The sequence below is a fragment of the Vanellus vanellus genome, assembly GCF_965231255.1.
Source record: "Vanellus vanellus genome assembly, chromosome: 1".
NCBI classification, from domain to species: domain Eukaryota; kingdom Metazoa; phylum Chordata; class Aves; order Charadriiformes; family Charadriidae; genus Vanellus; species Vanellus vanellus.
The window spans coordinates 107,457,168-107,475,426 of NC_138905.1; the positions used below are offsets into that span (position 1 = coordinate 107,457,168).

General features: G+C 38.8%; 1 protein-coding gene across 1 annotated transcript in view; it reads left to right on the forward strand.

Annotated features, from left to right (window-relative positions):
- GBE1 (1,4-alpha-glucan branching enzyme 1) overlaps positions 1–5,203 on the forward strand; it is a gene marked incomplete at its 5' end in the record, with an annotated part of 179,229 nt that extends 174,026 nt beyond the window's left edge. The window contains one exon of the mRNA XM_082496920.1: positions 3,209–5,203. Within this exon, the coding sequence (XP_082353046.1) occupies positions 3,209–3,265 (57 nt within the window). The 3' untranslated portion in view covers positions 3,266–5,203. The remainder of the gene's footprint in view (positions 1–3,208) is intronic.
- Positions 5,204–18,259: the final 13,056 nt, after the last annotated feature.

An 18,259-nucleotide genomic window follows, 5' to 3' on the forward strand; every position in this document is an offset into this window, starting at 1 on the left:
TGGTTGATAAATTGAATGTTAGAGGTCCAATCCAGATGCAACTCAAAAAATTTGAGGGTTTAGCCAACAGAAACCTCATAAAAAAATAATGAAGAAAAATTCTGGAGAGGAATCCCATGCAACAGTAAAGCTTTGAAACCAACTTGCTGAGTGGCAGCCTGACTGAAAAGGGACCGGGATTATGCTGGATACTGAGTGGAATGGAATGGAGTTTGTCACAGACACATATCATAACATGTCTGAACAGATGTTTTCATTAGTGCATTTCAGTGTGTAAGAATTATCTTTAAGATTCTTTATTATAATTTGTACTTACATAATTTAAAGGCAAAAAAAAGGAGAGGAGGAAAAAAATCCATGGTACTTTACCTAGGAAATGCAAAAAGGAACAGTTGCAATTTTTTTGAGTATTTAAAGAAGACAGAACTGAGCATGGTTGTTCCAGTGTCTGATGCTGTTAGCCTTTTATTGTATGCTGGTGCACATTTATTTCTGTAATAATAATTTCTATATTAAGTACTGTATGCATGTGTTCTAATATGAATTAGAACAATAGAATAAAGTATTATAAGCAAGCAGAATTCTTAATCTAAAGCAGATAGAGACATCAATTAAAATATACCTAGTGTTACTAGTTAATTAACTTTTAGCTAAGGATTATCCATATTTTTTATTTATTTGAAAATGTATGGATGCAAACGCACTATAAGATGCTTGAATTTCAACTTAACCTGTCAGTAATGGATTCCTGACTTTTTTTAGCACATGGTTGGAGCACAGTCTACTTGGTACACCTCAGTCCACTAAGGAAAAAAAGGATAGAGGAAATAAACTTAAATTAATGGGCATACATTACTATAAGAGCGGTAGTTCAGGTGAGAGGTGCTGAAGGAAAATTAATAACACCGGAGTGGAAAGGCTGAGGAAGCTCTGGGATTCAGGGTGCCAGAAGAAGAAGGAGCGGAGGTGAGAAATCAGGGCTGAGAAGGCTGAAAACCCTGCTGGGCTTTTGGGCAGATAATCTTCCAGATTTCACTTTACCTCGGGAGAGATGAGCAATCTTTCCAACCTTACCGGTCACATTGTTCGTCCCCTCTTCCTCACACAAATGTTCTGTGTTCTGTCTATTTAGACAAATAATAAAGCCAGAGCATATACGCTGTAGTATTTCTGGAAGTACTGGGGAAGAAGGGGGAGAGGAATAATTCCAATGCATTTGTAACAAGAATTATCTAATACTTTTGTAGTATTTTTCCTTTTTAAAAAAATTGTACAGCAGTGGAAATAATTAATATTCATATTTAATTATTAATATATTTGATCAATAATTAATATTTATTCATTCTTCATGCCCTAATTGTTTTGTTGCTTCTTTCAGTTTTATTTAAGCCCATTGGTGGTTACACTGACCAATGAAATAAGTTGATAAGATTAGGAGATAATGCCATGTTTGGCTCTTCTGTGATTTAGCAAGAAGCCCACCAAGACAAAACACACTAAAACACAGGTTTAATTTGCCCAGGTAAGGAAAAAAACACGACTAAAGTAATAAGCTGGCAGTTGCATCTCTTCACGGCAAACAGAAAACACGTCTCTTGCCAGGCTAAATACCATCATTTGCAAAAGTTCTGAAACTGTGCTTAAAACCAGTTTTACAATTCTGATTGGCAGTGAAGTTTTGGGAGTGGGATGCTTCTACACTGCTCTCAGATTCTCAGCTGATGTAAATTGACTTTAAAGGAACTGGGCTAATTTACTCCTCCTAGGACCTGACATATTATTGACCAGGCTGTAATTGAGAATTGCTGTGTCCTGTATTAATGTTAATTTTTGTTCCCTTAACTGAAGTAACTTTTTACACATTCTTTCTTAGAAAGATTATTTCTATTTGTTCCTTCTTACTTCATCATACAAACCCAGAGCGCTGAATTTCTCAATACACTATTTTAAAATCTCTCCTTTATCTATACATTCTGAGTTAGTTGACATCATTAAGTATTTCCTCTCCTGCACAGATTTGTAGAAGCTATTTATGACTGAAACCGTAGGGGAAATCATTATGTTTACTGCCTTTCAAGAAGCATTGGACATAGCTCCGTCTGGTTCAGTGAAGATCAGCTGTTCTTTTCATTTTTCTCCTTTTCCTAAAGCTTTTTGCTTTATTACTTTACTCCGTTTTGAAAACTATGAAAGCCTTTCATGGCATCAGGCTCTAGTTTGCAGATAATGTAGTTGAAATTACAGAATATTAGACGTTCCACAGGGATGGAGCATAGTCCAAAAGAGGATATTGTCAGAAGGAAGCAAATAATCTTCAATCTTGTGTTACCTTTTATAATTGCATTTTTATTGACTTGTTCAGCAAACATGGTCATGCGCTTGACAATTGATGGAGTACTATATATCAAGGTAATTGGTAGGTAGTACATACTGGTCTTGTTTTCAGATTGTGACTCTACTCTGCGTGGAAAGAATGGCATGTGAAATATATTGCCACAAGTTCTTTTGTGATCTATGAGAAGTCTTTTGATTATATATATATATGTTTGGTTTTTTTCATGGTAACCAGGAGAAAAAGGTAAAGCAAAATGTAATAATTGAATGGTTAATTTTGAATCTGTCTGGTTTTGAGAGAGAGTTTTATTGCTCAGACACTGAAACTCCATAGACGCCAAGAGGAAGATGAATACACTGCTGTGTCATATTGCTGCTATTTACCTGTATGAAATGACATCATAGACCTTGGGGCAACTTTAATTCACAGCAGAAGAGTGTTTAAATGCTGTTGCAAAACTTTGTCATTTATCATGGTACGTATGGTCTATTGACCTACGTGATCTCTGGTTTTTGAAACTGGTCATTGTAAGTCACATGAGGCCCTCTACTGGTAGCCACTTCAAAATATATCAAGGTAAGTTTTTTGTTTTTTTTTTTTTAAGAAAAAAAAAGAGAGAGAAGAGGAGAGATTGCAGTGAAGCTGCCTTTTAAACTTTTAGATTCTCGTGTAATTCAAGTGCTGGGGATGAAGCAGTCAGTAATCGCTCTTTAAAAGTGATTAGTGTGACCCGCAACATCGCACAAATGACAAATTTTTAATAGTTAAAATATTTCATGTGTGTTTTTTCACATGCTGTTATTTAGAAATTGTGTCCTGTGAGGTTGATGGTTTTTTCAGCTATTCTTGTTCTTGTCATTTTTTTTTTATTAGGTGTACATTCCAAGCAGAGTGGCTATTGTGCTTCAGAACATGGATATCCCAAAATGAAGTTCTCTGTAACTATCACTGAAGAAGCAAGTCATAAAAGAAGTGCTGATACGCTGTACTAGTACTAGTAACAAAACTTGCTCTAAGGAGGCTTTCTGAAACTGAGTATAGTAGTATTAGATGTTTAAAATGTAAGATTAATATTTACATATAATTGCAGAGCTCTTGACTTGCTAGAACCTCTTTTGAGGAAACTTAACAAAAGAGGCAGAAAGGAAAACGTTGGTTTTGTAGTTCTAGTAGTACAAAATTACACTTAAGGTATTGCAAAGCAGCAGGTATTCTCAATTAAATTGTTGTTTACAGAATTTTATCGGGAATAACAAGAGTGATCCTGCTCCAAAGTTTGTTACTTCTTGTAATCCTCTTTTTTGATAGTGAATTCACATGTTTATTATATAGTAATGCTTCTTACTAAAAGTAAGTAGTTTGCTTAAATAAAACAGAAGGTTTTGGCTAAAAGGCAGCCTTAACGGTTTGTGGGACCTAATCTGAGGCTCCTCTTCTTCAATGAAGTCCATCATGGAATTAGAAATGTTTATCCAAGTGGATGAGAAGGTCCTCTGAGAATATTGTACTTTGCCATTTTTTATTTAATTAAAATTGCACAAAAATGCTGAACACCAGAATGAGCAGGCCAATTGACTCGTGACCTGCTGATGCTATTGTGTGTGTGGCTTATTTGCTCCCAGTCAAATCACTTAGTCTGTGCATCTCACTGGCTACAGCTGAAAAAAATGACACAACTGTTTTATTTAGATGACTAAAACGTTCGGTGAGAAGAGTGTTACGTTCTTACTGCAATGATACCACAATGGAAGAGGTACTTAAAATGTAATTCTTCCCATTGCATTTATTTCACTAATGTCAGGACCTTGCAATACTGATCTCCAGAAGCTGCCTTTCAGCTTGGAACATGGTGATGTTCTTGCACTTTTATAACTTTTGAAACATTGCTTCTCATGAAGAAGCAGTCTCAAAATACAGTGATCAAACTAAGGTGTTTTTTCGATAAAATCAAGGTAGTTAATTATTGGAGTGCTGCTAAGATTATTCAAGTGAGTTCTTTCATGAGCTACAACTTTTTTTGTAAAGAGTAAGATTTTGTATATTTGAAAATGTATTGCAGAGTATTCTGGAAAATTAATACCAAATTAACAAGACATGCTTTATTTTGTTCCATTTATTTAAAAACATATTTGAATTGGTTCTGAAATGAATGTCTTTTGTACAAATCTGAATTTTCTAACTTTTAAAGTAGCCAAAGAGGAAGATGTCCGTGACCATTTCCAAGTCATAATTTTACCCAGTTTCCTACGTGAACCATTGTGTAAATTACTGAATAGTTGTGCCAACACTGGAAATCTGTTCACGGTTCTTGGAATGCTTACTTGTGGCTTACTTCTTAAGCAAAATAAGGGATATGATGGAATAATGCAGCATGATGGAAAACAGTCTTTTGCAGAGTTCACACTGGAAGGACTTTATGAACATCCCCAGTCTGCTATGTTCTGTGTGACTGAGAATTTTACATTGCAGTTGAGTACCATAATACTGTTTAGGATCATGCTTCCTTTTCCTCTACACCGGTTTGATCATTGTTTGGTAGTGGGCTAATAAAAGCATTCCCGTTACACTAAGACTTTAAAGAAAATACACTGAACTGTTTTAGCAACTGGAACTGATTATCTTTTTTTTTTTTCCAGATTGTTTTCCTTGTAGTGAAATAACGAGCAACTTCTAATACATGTTATTTACATTGTATTGATCTAATATGTTTTATAGGGTGGCTTGTTTTTTTACTGGCACCAGTTCCAGGTTTCAAAATGTAATGCAAGGCAATTGTCTGTGTCAAATCTTTTTTTCAAGAGAAGGAATAAATGTATGATGTGAAGTATAAACTGTGTAAAATTACATGCAAAATAAACTCTGAGGAGGATAAAACAAATGCCTGTATGGTTTCATTGCTTGTACTGTAAAAGGATGGTACGGTAGTTTTAACACTGGAGGGAGACTATTAGATTTTACTCCATCTTGAAATCAGGAACTTGTCTTGATTAGAAAAAGTCTAATAAGATTGGTAGAATTTTTGTTCTACACACATTTTTCTTCTATGTAGCAATAGATCAATAAAAGCAAAGTACAAGATTTGCAAGATGGACATGTAAATATAGGAAGCATAATAGGGCTTTTTTGGAGTCCACCTCTATATTTTAACAGTGGGAGTGCTCCTGCCTGTCTTGCGAGGCTGGAAAATTTTCCATTGCAATACCCACGGAAAGACAGTTTCTTCCTCCTGCTCTTTGTATTCTGATGGGTTATGAAGAAGAATTCGGCTACTGCTGTTTCACCTTCTGTCTAGCATCACTCTCAAATTGCAAGGCTTCAACCAAGGTCCCTCCTTACCGTTGTGCACTGAGGCTTGTAGCTGCCTGTCACCGTGACTGGTTGAAGCCTCAGACACATTCCAAGAAGCACATGAGTTCCAGAGCTGTTTTGCTTGGGTACACCTCAAATCAGCACTCTTCAGTCAAATATGATAGTTTAACTCTGTCACAGAAGTAAATTAAGTGGTCCGTGGGAATGTATCCCTGGGCACAGTGCTCTCCACAGAGATTTAGACATTGTGGAAGAACTCTCTTTAAAGGTAACCTCTCTTAGTGTGAAGGACTGATAAGGATTTATATTTCTACACTTAGAAATATATAATTCCCTGTCACCTGAAAGAGTAGTGGTAATTCTTGGTAGCTCTGGCCCCAGAAATTGTTGCTCCATGGTCTCTCTAACTGTCAATGAGAACTCAAGTTTGTCCTTGCCTCAGGGTTTATGTGAAGATTCAGGCTGACCTTTCCTCCGTCTTGCATCCTGTGTGCTGAATGGTTCTTTGTACTGAATAATTCAAGTTCTTCTCCAGACCAGGTTATTCTTGCGATAACAGGTAAGCGTCCACTAGACGTGTATTCTATGGGCAGTAAGTTTTTCTTTCTTTGCTGTTTTCTCCTCCTTGCACAATGCAAGCCTTGCTGTCATGAGGTTTATTTCGAAGATCAAGAATGGAGTGGTTATTTCAGCTTGGTGAGTACTGGAAAACAGATTTTAATGGAAAAACTGTTTGACCTTTCTGTTTGTGTTTGTTTTTTTCCTTCTATGAAAATTGTCTGGCTCGTTCTATTCAGTTTAATAAAGAGTTTATTAAGCATGTGCTCCAAAAGACAGAGAAGTGGTGTAGCTAATCCTCTGACAAGGAGACTAGCTGTTTGAACAGTGAGATACCACGCTAGGTAAGCACGGTACTCAGTACTATGGTACTTAGGCATAATGCAAGGTGATATTTTTCTGTGTTAATCCACCAGTCATAGTTGTGCTTTCAAATGATGTTTTAAGGAGCTTGACGGTTGTTTTCCCCATTTTTTTTTCATGACTTCAAGTTCTTAACTGCACATTAATGGTTAAAGGAAGAACTTCCTGTTTATTTACAAGTCTCCCTTCTCAGAGCTCAAAAATAACTTTACTAGTTAAGTAGAGAAGGGTCAGGGTTAACTGAATGAACAGCAAAAATTGTTTTCTTTAGCTTAAATAAATGTGGCTCTTCTGTCCTGGATGTGTTGAGGTCTATGATCCATCTTTCTTCTGCTCCATAATTTAACTTTCTGAGGAACTGAAGTATTCAGCGTTTAAGAGTTTCCTCATTGACTGATGTTTCCAAACTGGGCATGTTGTCATTGTTGGACTGCTTCAGAGATGAAGCAGTATTTTATGTATTTTCATACATTATACCTTAACTAGAATCAGAGTTTCATAAAAATCAGCCTGTAAGTGACATCTTCCTAACAATTAACAGGATTTTTTTTTGCCAAGAAAGACTCTGCACATGTGTGAGTTTTCCCACCTCATAGTATATGGTGCAAGTGTTTCGAAAGGGTTGAGGGTGTGGGTTATTTGCTGTGATGGAGAGCTGTCTCTTAAGCCTAGCATATGTTTTAACTCTCTTTAGATTTCCAGATTATTTAGAGTTGTACTCAAATTCCTGAGAGAAATGGCACTTTTCTGAGAAAAGGTTCATGAGCATTTAAAAAAAGTCCAAAAGTTTTGGTCATAGTTGCCTTTATTTAGAGAGAGAAATATTTTTTTTTCTTCATACAATGCTTCCTTTATGTAGGCTTTTTCATATTTTTTTTTTAATTTGAAAATAAGTTGCTGTAATACTGATAGGCTGACATATGACTGCTCTTATTAAAAAGAATTATATAAATTGTTGGGTAAAAATAACTCCAGTTGAATCCGTTAAAAATATTCTGCTTTTGGAAAGGTAAAAACAAAAGCTAATTATGACTTATTAGACGAGACAAATTGTATTTTTCATGCCTGTGAGTACAATACGTACCCTGTAAATATAAATAATTCTTGGTTATTCATGTTAAATTAAATCCTAAAATGAATTAGGGGAAAATGTAAGAACTTCTAGGCATTGAAGTAATAGGTCTCAGCTTAGCTGATATTTTTACATATTTACAAAGCAATTCTGAACCTTGAAAAAAGGCCTGTGTTTCATTGAACGAGTTCTGAAAACTGTCTTCTAAAGTTAAGACAAAGGCAATAATTTCTCAAAATATTAGGAGAGGATTAAAATTGATGCAACACTAATCACCCATGCCATTTGGCTCCAAGATAATCTTCAGCATTGTTAAAAGCTAGGAAGAAACACCTAAATTTGCTTGGTTTTTTCTGACTATGCCTCACAAATAATAATTTGTATGTATAGAATAAGGACAGTCTGTGATAGGATGATGTAAATTTAATGCATTGAATAGTCAGTCTTTGCTCAGGGTGTGAGGTTTATGACAAGCGAGTTGTCCAACTCAGGGGCAAATTGGTTGGCAAGATGAAAGTAGGTGAAGTCACTTGGAAGTCACTTGAAGGAAAAGGTAGGAGGTAAATCCCAACCTTGCTTAGTTGCCTTTCACAAAATACTGAGTGTATCTTGCATTTACTTGTGTTGTAGAGCAAGATAACTGGAGTAGATTAGTTTCCGGACAAAGTCTATGTATTCAGTCTATTTCATGCTAAAAATTGTTGGAGGAGTTCTTTTGTAGTAGTAGCACCTGATTATCCCTGAAGAAAAAGTGTAAAAATACTCCTCTGCTTCAAAATGTAAGTAAATTTTAAGGTAAACTACTTCATAAAAGTTTATTCACTATTAAAAGAGAAAAAAAGTACTTCTATCAAAAGATTACCCTTTGGTATAGTAAAGATACGGAAAATTAACTGAAACGAAAACCTGATCTTTAGAACATGTGAAATTGTAACCATTACTTTTGTACAAAGCTCCTTTCATGTATTAACTGCTGTTTCTGTTGGTTTTTTTTTTCTTTGTTCATTACAGTGGTATTAGACCAAATGCGACATTCTCCTTGAGTGTTTCTGTATTCTGTAACCTGTGTAAATACTAGTTATGAATGTTTGAGGCAATCACAGTTTTCAGTCTTCAGTAATGTGTTGGGGTTAGCTTTGGTTTGAGGGTCTCTAAGGGTAGGGATAAGAGGGGAGGCTTAAGATGTTTGGTGGGTTTGTTAAATGCCACTTAAATTCCTGCCTTTGCAATTCCACTAATCATTTTAAATCTTTGACTGTGACATGTTTTTGTCAGACAAAAGCAAACCCTGTCTGGCAGCAAAAAAAAAAAAAAAAGCAAGTCTTTAGACTAGCATGAGAAAGCCAATTACGTAAACACATCATGTCCAAAACCTGAAATGTATTTTTCTGTCCAGGATTGTTTATCTGAAGGCTCTAGCACTGATCACTTTATGAAACGGAGCAGAAGGGCTGTGTGACATAGAGAACAGGGCTTTTTGTGCAGAAAACTATTTTCCCAAAGAAAAAAAAATATTCCAATATTTCAAATACGGGATGTTTTCATGGAAGATATTGACTGTGACAAGTGAGCCTTTTCATAGAAAGATATTTGTCAAAAACCCTCCCAGAACAGTTCTATAAAAACAAGAATGCTAAGCAAAATCAATGCTTTTATTACAGGTAAAGCATGGACACTATCAGATCTAATGTTAGCGTAAGCGGCTGTGTCGAGGGGTCTTTCATTGCATTAATTGTGTAAGTGAATCCCTGTACATAAGAAGGGAACATAAGAAACTTTTTTTAATAAGCATGTAAAGTGATAGGGCTATAGAGTTAGCTTTCTGTAGGCCTCCTTTGGTTTGGCAGGCAGCGATTTGGCCAGACTGTTGGCCTCAGCATCTTCTTTCCTAGATGGATCAAGCTGTCTGGGTGGTGATCCTTGCACAGCTGCTGGTGATGCCACATGAGGAACTGGACCGGAAAACTGATTTGGTGGGAATATAAACTCTCTTTAATAGCATCATAGGATCATCTAGGTTGGAAGGGACCTTTAAGGTAGAGTCCAACCATCAACCCGACACCACCAAAACCACCACTAAACCATGTCCCTAAGCACCACATCTACCGGTCTTCTAAATACCTCCAGGGATGGCGACTCCACCACTTCCCTGGGCAGCCTGTTCCAATGCTTGACAACACTTTTGGTGAAGAAATTTTTCCTAATATCCAATCTAAACCTCCCCTGGCACAACTTGAAGCCACTTCCTCTTGTCCTATCACTTGTTACTTGGGAGAAGCAATCGACCCCCACCTCTCTACAACCTCCTTTCTGGTAGTTGCAGAGAGTGATAACGTCTCCTCTCAGCCTCCTCTTCTCCAGGCTAAACAACTCCAGTTTCCTCAGCTGCTCTGTGTAAGACTTGTGCTCCAGACCTCTCACCAGCTTCATTGACCTTCTCTGGAAACACTCCAGCACCTTGATGTCTTTCTTGTAGTGAGGGGCCCAAAACTGAACACAGTATTCGAGGTATGGCCCCACCAGCGCTGAGTACAGAGGGACAATCACTTCCCTAGTCCCGCTCACCACACTGTTCCTGATACAGGCCAGGATGCCCTTGGCCTTCTCAGCCACCTGGGCACGCTTCTGGCTCATATTCAGCATAAGGCTGATAAAATATGCAACCATAGCTGGAAAATGAGCTCTTGAGAATTGATAGACATCTTGGTCTTCCTGCAACTTGTCAATGAGGGTGATTATGCTGCATCCAATATGTGTGTGTTTTTTCTAGTTGTGCTGTGTAACAGCTGGCTATTACACAGAACTAACTCTTCCTTCTAGTTTTCAATAACCTCCTGGATCTACTAGCCTCTGTGCCTCAAACTTATCAGACAAGTGTAATACAGTAAGTCATATTCATGGAATAACACAGTGGCTGCGTGTCCCTCATGGCAATGACCTCTTTTTTTAAAAAAAATCCCCAAGGAATCATTCAGTAATGTGATTAAGTATTTTAAAACAAGTTGAACATGGTTTGCCTAACTGGGTATAGCTGGTAGGAAGTGATAATGAAGAAATCAGATATATTTAATGCAATTTTAGCTTTTTCCTTCTTTTTTTTTTTTTTTAATCTTTTCCTGTGGATGTAGTAAGCACAAGTAAGCACTGGTGGTTAATGCTATCACCAACTGCACACACACACAGACACATTAAAAGGAACATAAAACTGTATTGACACATAGCTAGAAATCAACAAGGGACAGATATTCTCATATCAGAAAAAAAAATTATAAAAATAATCTAATTATCCAGTTCTCTGTTGGATTGAAATACTGATGGAGTGGAGGGGGTAAGTCCTAATCTTCCATTACTGCACAAGCAGAATTACTCTTTTTCAGAAATCTTCGTGTTAGTTCTGGTACAAAACGTGAAAGGAGCGAATATTCCAGAGTTATGCATCTCCTGCTGCTATAGAAGCTCTCATCAGGAAATTCTTGCCTTGTGGTGCGTACTTATTATAGTGGTTGATTGTAATAGTCCCATTTAAACTTGAGTGGTGATACACACCTTGTTATGTAAAACACTGTGCAAGGTTGTTTAAACATGAAAGATAATTGCTGATGTTTCATTGGCAGTAACTCATAGGTAGATATTCCGATGACTAATTAAATACGCTGACCTTTAGTATTAACAGCCTTGATGGGTTTCAAGCCATGTTGTGCTTTGATGCTAGGCATAGCTTTCAACCTGTCTTTTCTGCTTTTGCTTTTTTCTGAACAGAGCTTGTGAATCTCCCTGTTCGTTTTAGACAACGTGGGCAGTTGTCTGGTGTGCTTGCGCTCCCTAGAGTCCTGCCACCTCATGGGACTGCGCCGTGTTTAGTCCTGCGTGCCTGCAGCTCTTTTCTGTCTATTGCATCAAACCATATGGACCTTCTGAGCAGCGCTTGTGTCCTTAGCCCTTCCTGTTTCTCTGGCTCCTACCACCCAACAGGGTGGACGCGTTGATGCAGGTATTTGCAAAGGTTTTGGACCGTCAAAAGATCTGTTAAGGCCAGCTCTCTCGGGAGCTTGGAGACAGAGGGGACTGCAGCACAAATAAATGTCTTTTACTTCATCCTTAAAGGTCACGAGAAGCCCAGCTTCTAACTCCTGACTTCCGAAGAGCTTACAGATTCTGTCACCCTGGCTTGGTGGCTTCTTTTCAGGGCTGTCCCTGACCCGAAAGGATCGGTAGTAATGTTTCAGCCGTTGCTTTCGCAGCAATTACTATAACAGTGCAGATGTAAGCTGCAATCAGAGATGTGCAAATGAACCATCCTCAGCTTCTTAAATTTATTCCTCCGTGTCATCTGCTGAGCAATGCTTGCATGTTGCTGGTAGGGAATTTTTGCTATGAGGGAAAATTGTAAGTCTGAGCATGTCCTTGCATATATTTCAAAGTCTGTTCCCTTTGTGCTCCATACATCTCTACTCTGAAAAGCTGATATGTGGCAGATGACTTGCCCAGGATTTGAGACAATCACTCCACAGCTCACCAGGTACAGCTTTTTGCACTGGGGGGAAGCAAAACAAAGTATGAAGATAAGAAGGGCTTGTGAAGACACATCACCTGCTGAGGTTGCTTTGATGTCCAGTAGAAGAGTCGGACTTGATGTGAACCCTGCTGCAACCCGCTGCATTGGTACAATCAAATCCACCCTCTTCCCATCTCTTTCAGGGAAGTCAGTCATATCCATACCAGTACGCAGGTACTGCATGTGCTCTGGGGATTACAAGTACAATGTCAAGAACTCGGATGACAGAATGACTAAGGTAAGCAAGGTTATGAAACCTCAAGCACGCAACACATCCACGCAAACACACAAAATTTACTGTTTCTTAGCTCTCTCCCAGTTCTTTCTGGAATCGATCAGGTGCTCATCCTGTCTTTCGCAGTGACTGCTGCTGGCAGAAGGTGCAAGCAGCCAGTGGCAGGTATCTGTGTGATAATCCTGCTTATGGGGAAGCTAGGTTTGTTTGGGGACGGACCGCACATGATAGAGGAATCCACGTGGAGCAAGGAGGGTGTAAGTATCAAAGTATATCTGGTAGGCATCTGCAGTGAAGCTGTTTCTCTTGATTTTAAATATTCTGTTGATACATCTCTTGGTCACAGAAACTTGAGTAATTGGGCTTTATTTTTTAAGCATATATTCTGCAGTATTTTGTACCTACTTCTTCTCTGCATCTCTAAGTGGCATCATTAGCAGCAGCAACCCACTGCTGCACAATATTTCTGCAAATGATACTGCTTAATTAACCAAGTGATGTGTAATAATACTACACGACATTTTTCCAGAAATGTTACCTAAAAGGCCTGAACCTCTTCGAAGTGATAACAAAAAAACTGGTAGCAGAGTTCAGAAAGATAAATGTGCTGTAAATGGTCTGCTATTTCTGTAAGTCTGTGTCTACAGCAATGATTCAGATCAGAGAAGTAATATGCAATTTTGGAGTGAGCCCCCTGATGGTCTACGCTTACCATGTGCTAACTCAGTTCCCATAGTGGTTTGGGGGCAAACAAAGTAGATTCCTTAGAGATGGAACTAAGCAGTCTCTTCTCCAAAAGCACTCCAGACTTCCCTTGGTGTGTGTAATTTGTTTAGACCCCCATATTCCATGGCCTCCACCCACTGCAAGGAATTCCCATGTCCCGGTAAGTTTTCCTATTGGGAAGCTTCACATTAGACATGGAGGTAAGATTTTTCAGCATAGGAGATGAGACTGCATCTAATACTGCCCGAACCACATGTAATTGCAGTGTGAAGAGCTCAGCAGCATCTGCTTTGTTTTGTTCCTAAAATATTTGCTAACGCCGAAGTTGAGTAATAGGCCAGTACTATTATTTTTAATTTGCAAGACTTCAATATTGTCGATCCATATTCCTTGGCTTAAGCCTTGTTCTTTATATGATGCTGCAAACCAAATTAAAGATACAGAAATGCTTCTGAAAATGTTTACACAGAACTGAGGTTGTGAATCTACAATTACTTTTACAGTTATCTTAATGTAGCCATTATGGCATAATAGCCTTTAGTCATTGTTCTTCTGCCTGCTAAGGCAAATAATGTGCTTGTCTAATGCAACAGAAACTGCAGTCAGTAGCAAAATCTTTCATATCTAATTTGCTAAACCTTATTTTGCACTTTTTCATCTGAAATGCAGAATTAGAAATTTAAGTAGTATATGTAACATTTCAGTGCACAAAATCATTACCAGCAGGATATTTGGATGGCAGTTGTAGCTTGCTTTGGGAGGGTTTATTTTTTTAGCTGAGACTAATTCGTCTTCATGTCCCAGATTTTTAAAAGTTAACAAGTTTGTTTTTTTTTTTTTTGGGGGGGGGGGGGGCGAGGCGAGGCTTTGGTTTTGGTTTGTTTGTTGTTTTTTATTTAACAGCACACAGTGAAATAGTTAAACACACACACAGCCGCTAAATACTCTGTTTCATATCCATACTGTGGTATTCACCGTATCAGCCCTCTTTGCAGCAGCTCCCCAGTTGGAGCTTTGGAGCCAGTCAGTTCTTGCCTGGCTAACCATGCACAGCCACTCTGAGACCAAAAGACAGGCAAAAGTGTATTTCTGGAGTAGGTGAACAAGACCTCCAGGTGCTCCCCGTACTCGGTCACTGGAAGCATATATTGCCCAGGCGTCAGGTGGCTGCAGGGTGAGGATTATCCCAGAAGTCACATGGGAAGAGCTGTTGTGAAGTCACGGGGAAAAACTAATATCCTCCCTCATCTGGCTGGCAACTGACAGATGAGAAGAAGAAATGTGGCTATGTTTTCTTGTGTTGCAATATTCTGCTAGTTTTAGGTGCTTGGGAAGAAAAGAGAGTCCTGGCAGAAGGAGGTCACCAAGGATATGCTTGGTGCTGTTGCCCTGCTGTCCCAGCCTGTTCCAGGTGAAGGCAGCACAAGTGGGTGATGGCAGAGGAGAACACAGGCTATTTCCAAGGCACTGAAAGCTTTCTGCCTTCTCTTCCCTGACCTTGCGTTGGCACAGCTTGAACTGGGGCAGAGGCAACCGGTTGGTCTTCTACATGGCCAACACACGTGATCTTCAGTAACTCCAGTGAAGTTGTGATGTATACCAGTAAATATATAGCTGATATATAGCTGTTCCTATTCAGAGGGTGTATTTGCTGCGTGTACAGGGATATATAGCTAGTGTGTTCTCTGGCACTGCATAGGAGACCTTGCTTGATTTCCCTATTATTTTTTTTCTATGTAAATACATTAAATATGCCTACTGTAGATATCCATGCACACCTTTATGCCCAAATATTCATCAACATAAGCAAAAATTAATTTCATTTAAATATAGATTAAATCATCAAGGTTATCCAAACATCTTTGTTAATCCAAAGCCTGCGTAAATGCTTGAAGCCCTGTGCCAGGCACTAAAATCAAGATTATGGAGGGACCTGCAGCAGGAAGAGTTGATATTATTTTTTATTGGAAAAGCTCACACAGAGGTCAGTACTGTGATGTTTACAGTGGTCCCATGAATCTGTTGCTCATAGAGGCACATCGGCTGAATAACAGCGGTTCAGTAATTCATGCGTATTGTTATTGTAAGGAATCTCAGGCTCAGACTTCTCCAGCGGAGTGTCAGGTTCTGACCTTGCCGAGTATAGATTACAACATAGTAGTTAGGAAATACTGCTTCAAATATGTTTGTTGCTTATAGAGTAATCCCTGTTTACGTATTCAGTTGATGCCACAGAAAGCAAAAATTATTTATAAATACAGTTTAACTTCCATTAAAGCTTAAGAAAAACTATCTTGAACAATTTTTAAGAAGGCTAAGCAAAAGCATTAAAGCTGTCATTCTCGTTCCAGTCCTCCAGGAAAAGTCATCCTTCAGTTTTCATAAAAATCCAGCAGTAACTAAAATGGATTTCTCTAAGTAGAGCTCAGTGTCTCCTCTCTGGGTGAATAATTGAATTTACTGGATTATTCAGCACACGGATAATGTACAAATATTTAAGGTTCATATTAATGGCTTTTATATTTTGTTACGAAAGTAAAACACAATGTTTTGTAATACTTGAAACAATTCATTTGACCTAAAATAACAAGATTAATTTTGAAGCAGCTGAAGAACAGAACTGATGGACTAGTTTTGTCAAGGGTCCAGTCATGGTTTTTAGAGGTCTCACTGTTAAGGTGATATGTACCTAGGTGTAAAATGACTGTCCTCTGACAGACCAGCGGTGAGGTTCGTGTGAAATACCCAAATGCTTGTTGGTTCAGAAGAACGGTGTGATTCTCTGCCATAGTACAGCCATGGGGGAGGCGAGATATTTTGGGGTATGATTTCTAGTCCCCCGCAACATTGTTGGTCATGTGTGCCAACAAACCAGCATTTAATGCAACAGGGCAGCTCGTGCACCTGAGGTATCTCGCTTTCTGTGGGCCAGGGGACCTGTCAGAGAGGTGAGCAGCCAAGGTTGTGCCTCAGGCGCTGAGCGGGGTGGAAGCTGGGCTCCTCGCCCTCCAGTGGCCTCAGCCACCAGTTCAGCTTCCAGGTGGCACAGCTTGACTCTTGTGTAGCTAATTTATATCTGTGACTTAGCAATGCCATGCCCCGTAGCGCAAGTGACACTAAAGCATCGATTTTGTCCCGTGGCCTGCAGTACCCGGCCCCACTGTGTCTGCATCCCCTGTCCTCCCCTTTTTAGGGCTGTCCTATAGTCCACCTGCACATCCACGCTGTCTCAGAGGGGCACGAGGTGCTGGTGGTGAGTGCAGTCCTGTCTGTGGTATTTTGTATCATAATCCTGGCTAACTTCCCCACACACACCCCAGCAGGGTGGTCTCTGCAAAAAAAAAAAAAAAGTGTGTGTTTCTAAGATACGTATGCACAAAAATACATATCTCTCATTCTTCTATTTGAGTGCAAGAAGGTTGTATCAATATTTATTACATTCCCTCCTTCTTAGGGTCAGGAACAGCTTATTTTTGTGTGCCTGAACGGACCTAACACGAAGTTCTGGTTTAGTTATGAAATTCCTAGACATTTCTGCAAAATAAATCAGTAGTAAAAACTTTCTTAACGTGATCGTCACGCTGTTTACAAAGATTGCTTTTCAGGCATGGGATGGAAAGGCTGATCTTCTGTTGGGGGATTCTACTAATCAGCCCTTTTTATAGGCCCTTCAGTCATTAAGGAAAATATACAGACAGGCAAATACCACATGGCTGTGTATGTCTTTTCACATTAAGTATAATTATTTAAATAGCAAGTTGTCAGGACAACTTGCTAAAGCAGCCATTGAGCCTGTGTAATCTCGGATGCTCTGTCTTAAGTATTTGCAAAGCCATTTGTTTGTTCAGTACTTGGTTTTGAATCTTTCATTGAACTGACTTCCCTTCAGCGAGTGAATAGTCCATCAGGAAAGTTCTGGGATCACAAATTCTAAGTCAGTGGACGTTATTATATTTCCTCCTTAATGCTGTGGTTTTGTCTTTGTAATACAGAGGTGTAACTACTGTAACTGATACCTAAGGATCAGAATTACATGAAGTAGAAGGAAGGATTCAAGACTCCATATACTAAATTTGCAGAATGTTTTAATGTTGTGAATTAGCGCTAAAATTCTGCCTACCTCATCAAACTACATAGATTATGAAACAGAATTTGTGTTCCTACAGATCCTAATATATACATCAGTCAAATAATGATCACCTAATAAGAGCTGATAATGATTGGCAAACTATTACATCTTTTTGATTACTTTGCCTTCACCATTCTTAGTACTTTCGCTGTATCACCAATTTGCTGTGTTGTGATTTGCATAGTTATTTTATCGCAAGCTCTCTCAACAAGCTCTGTCCACAGAAGTCCCTGAAAGTGTCGTGCCTGTTACCTCGTAATGTCGGATAACTTTCCCGAGTCTGTCTGGGTTGTGGTGTGTTTTGGCTGTGGGGTCTCTGCGCACTCAGATACTTGTTTTCAGGAATGGCAGTGCCTTAGATGTTCCTTTTAGCACCATGCTGCCTTCGCATAAGGAACTTTTGCTTACTTTCTCGTCTGGTAATTACTTCAGGAGAGAAAAGGGGAGAGAGATGCACAGGATCGTGCTGAAGTGAAGAAGCAAAATGAAGAAGTCTACGTGCGGTATAATCCACTGCAAAATGAATCTTGTGTTACACGCTGCACGTCAATGAGGTGCTGCCATGCCCCATGACTTCACTTTGGTCAGTCTAGAATACAATTTAAGCACTTGCTTAACTGAGCGATGCCAGTGAGATAAAAGCCCTAAAGTTGAGTATATGTTGTGTGCTTTTCGTTTTGTTTTCCTTCTTAATCAGGACTGGAGAGCTCAGTACCATAGAACCGAAGTACAGATATTCAAGAAATCTCTCTGCTTGACTTACATTAAATCACACTGGACGTCCTACATCTTGTCTTTTGAAAAACAAACAAACAAACAAACAGAATTACTCTGTAGGGAACCCCCTAAAATGTCATTTAAGGTCAATGAAAGCAGTCACCAACAGTCAGGGATTGCTAAATCCAACTCGTGCCACTTATTTTCTGGCTCTGTTTTGCTTACAGTTTGTCAATTATAACTAAGTTTTTCCCCTTAAT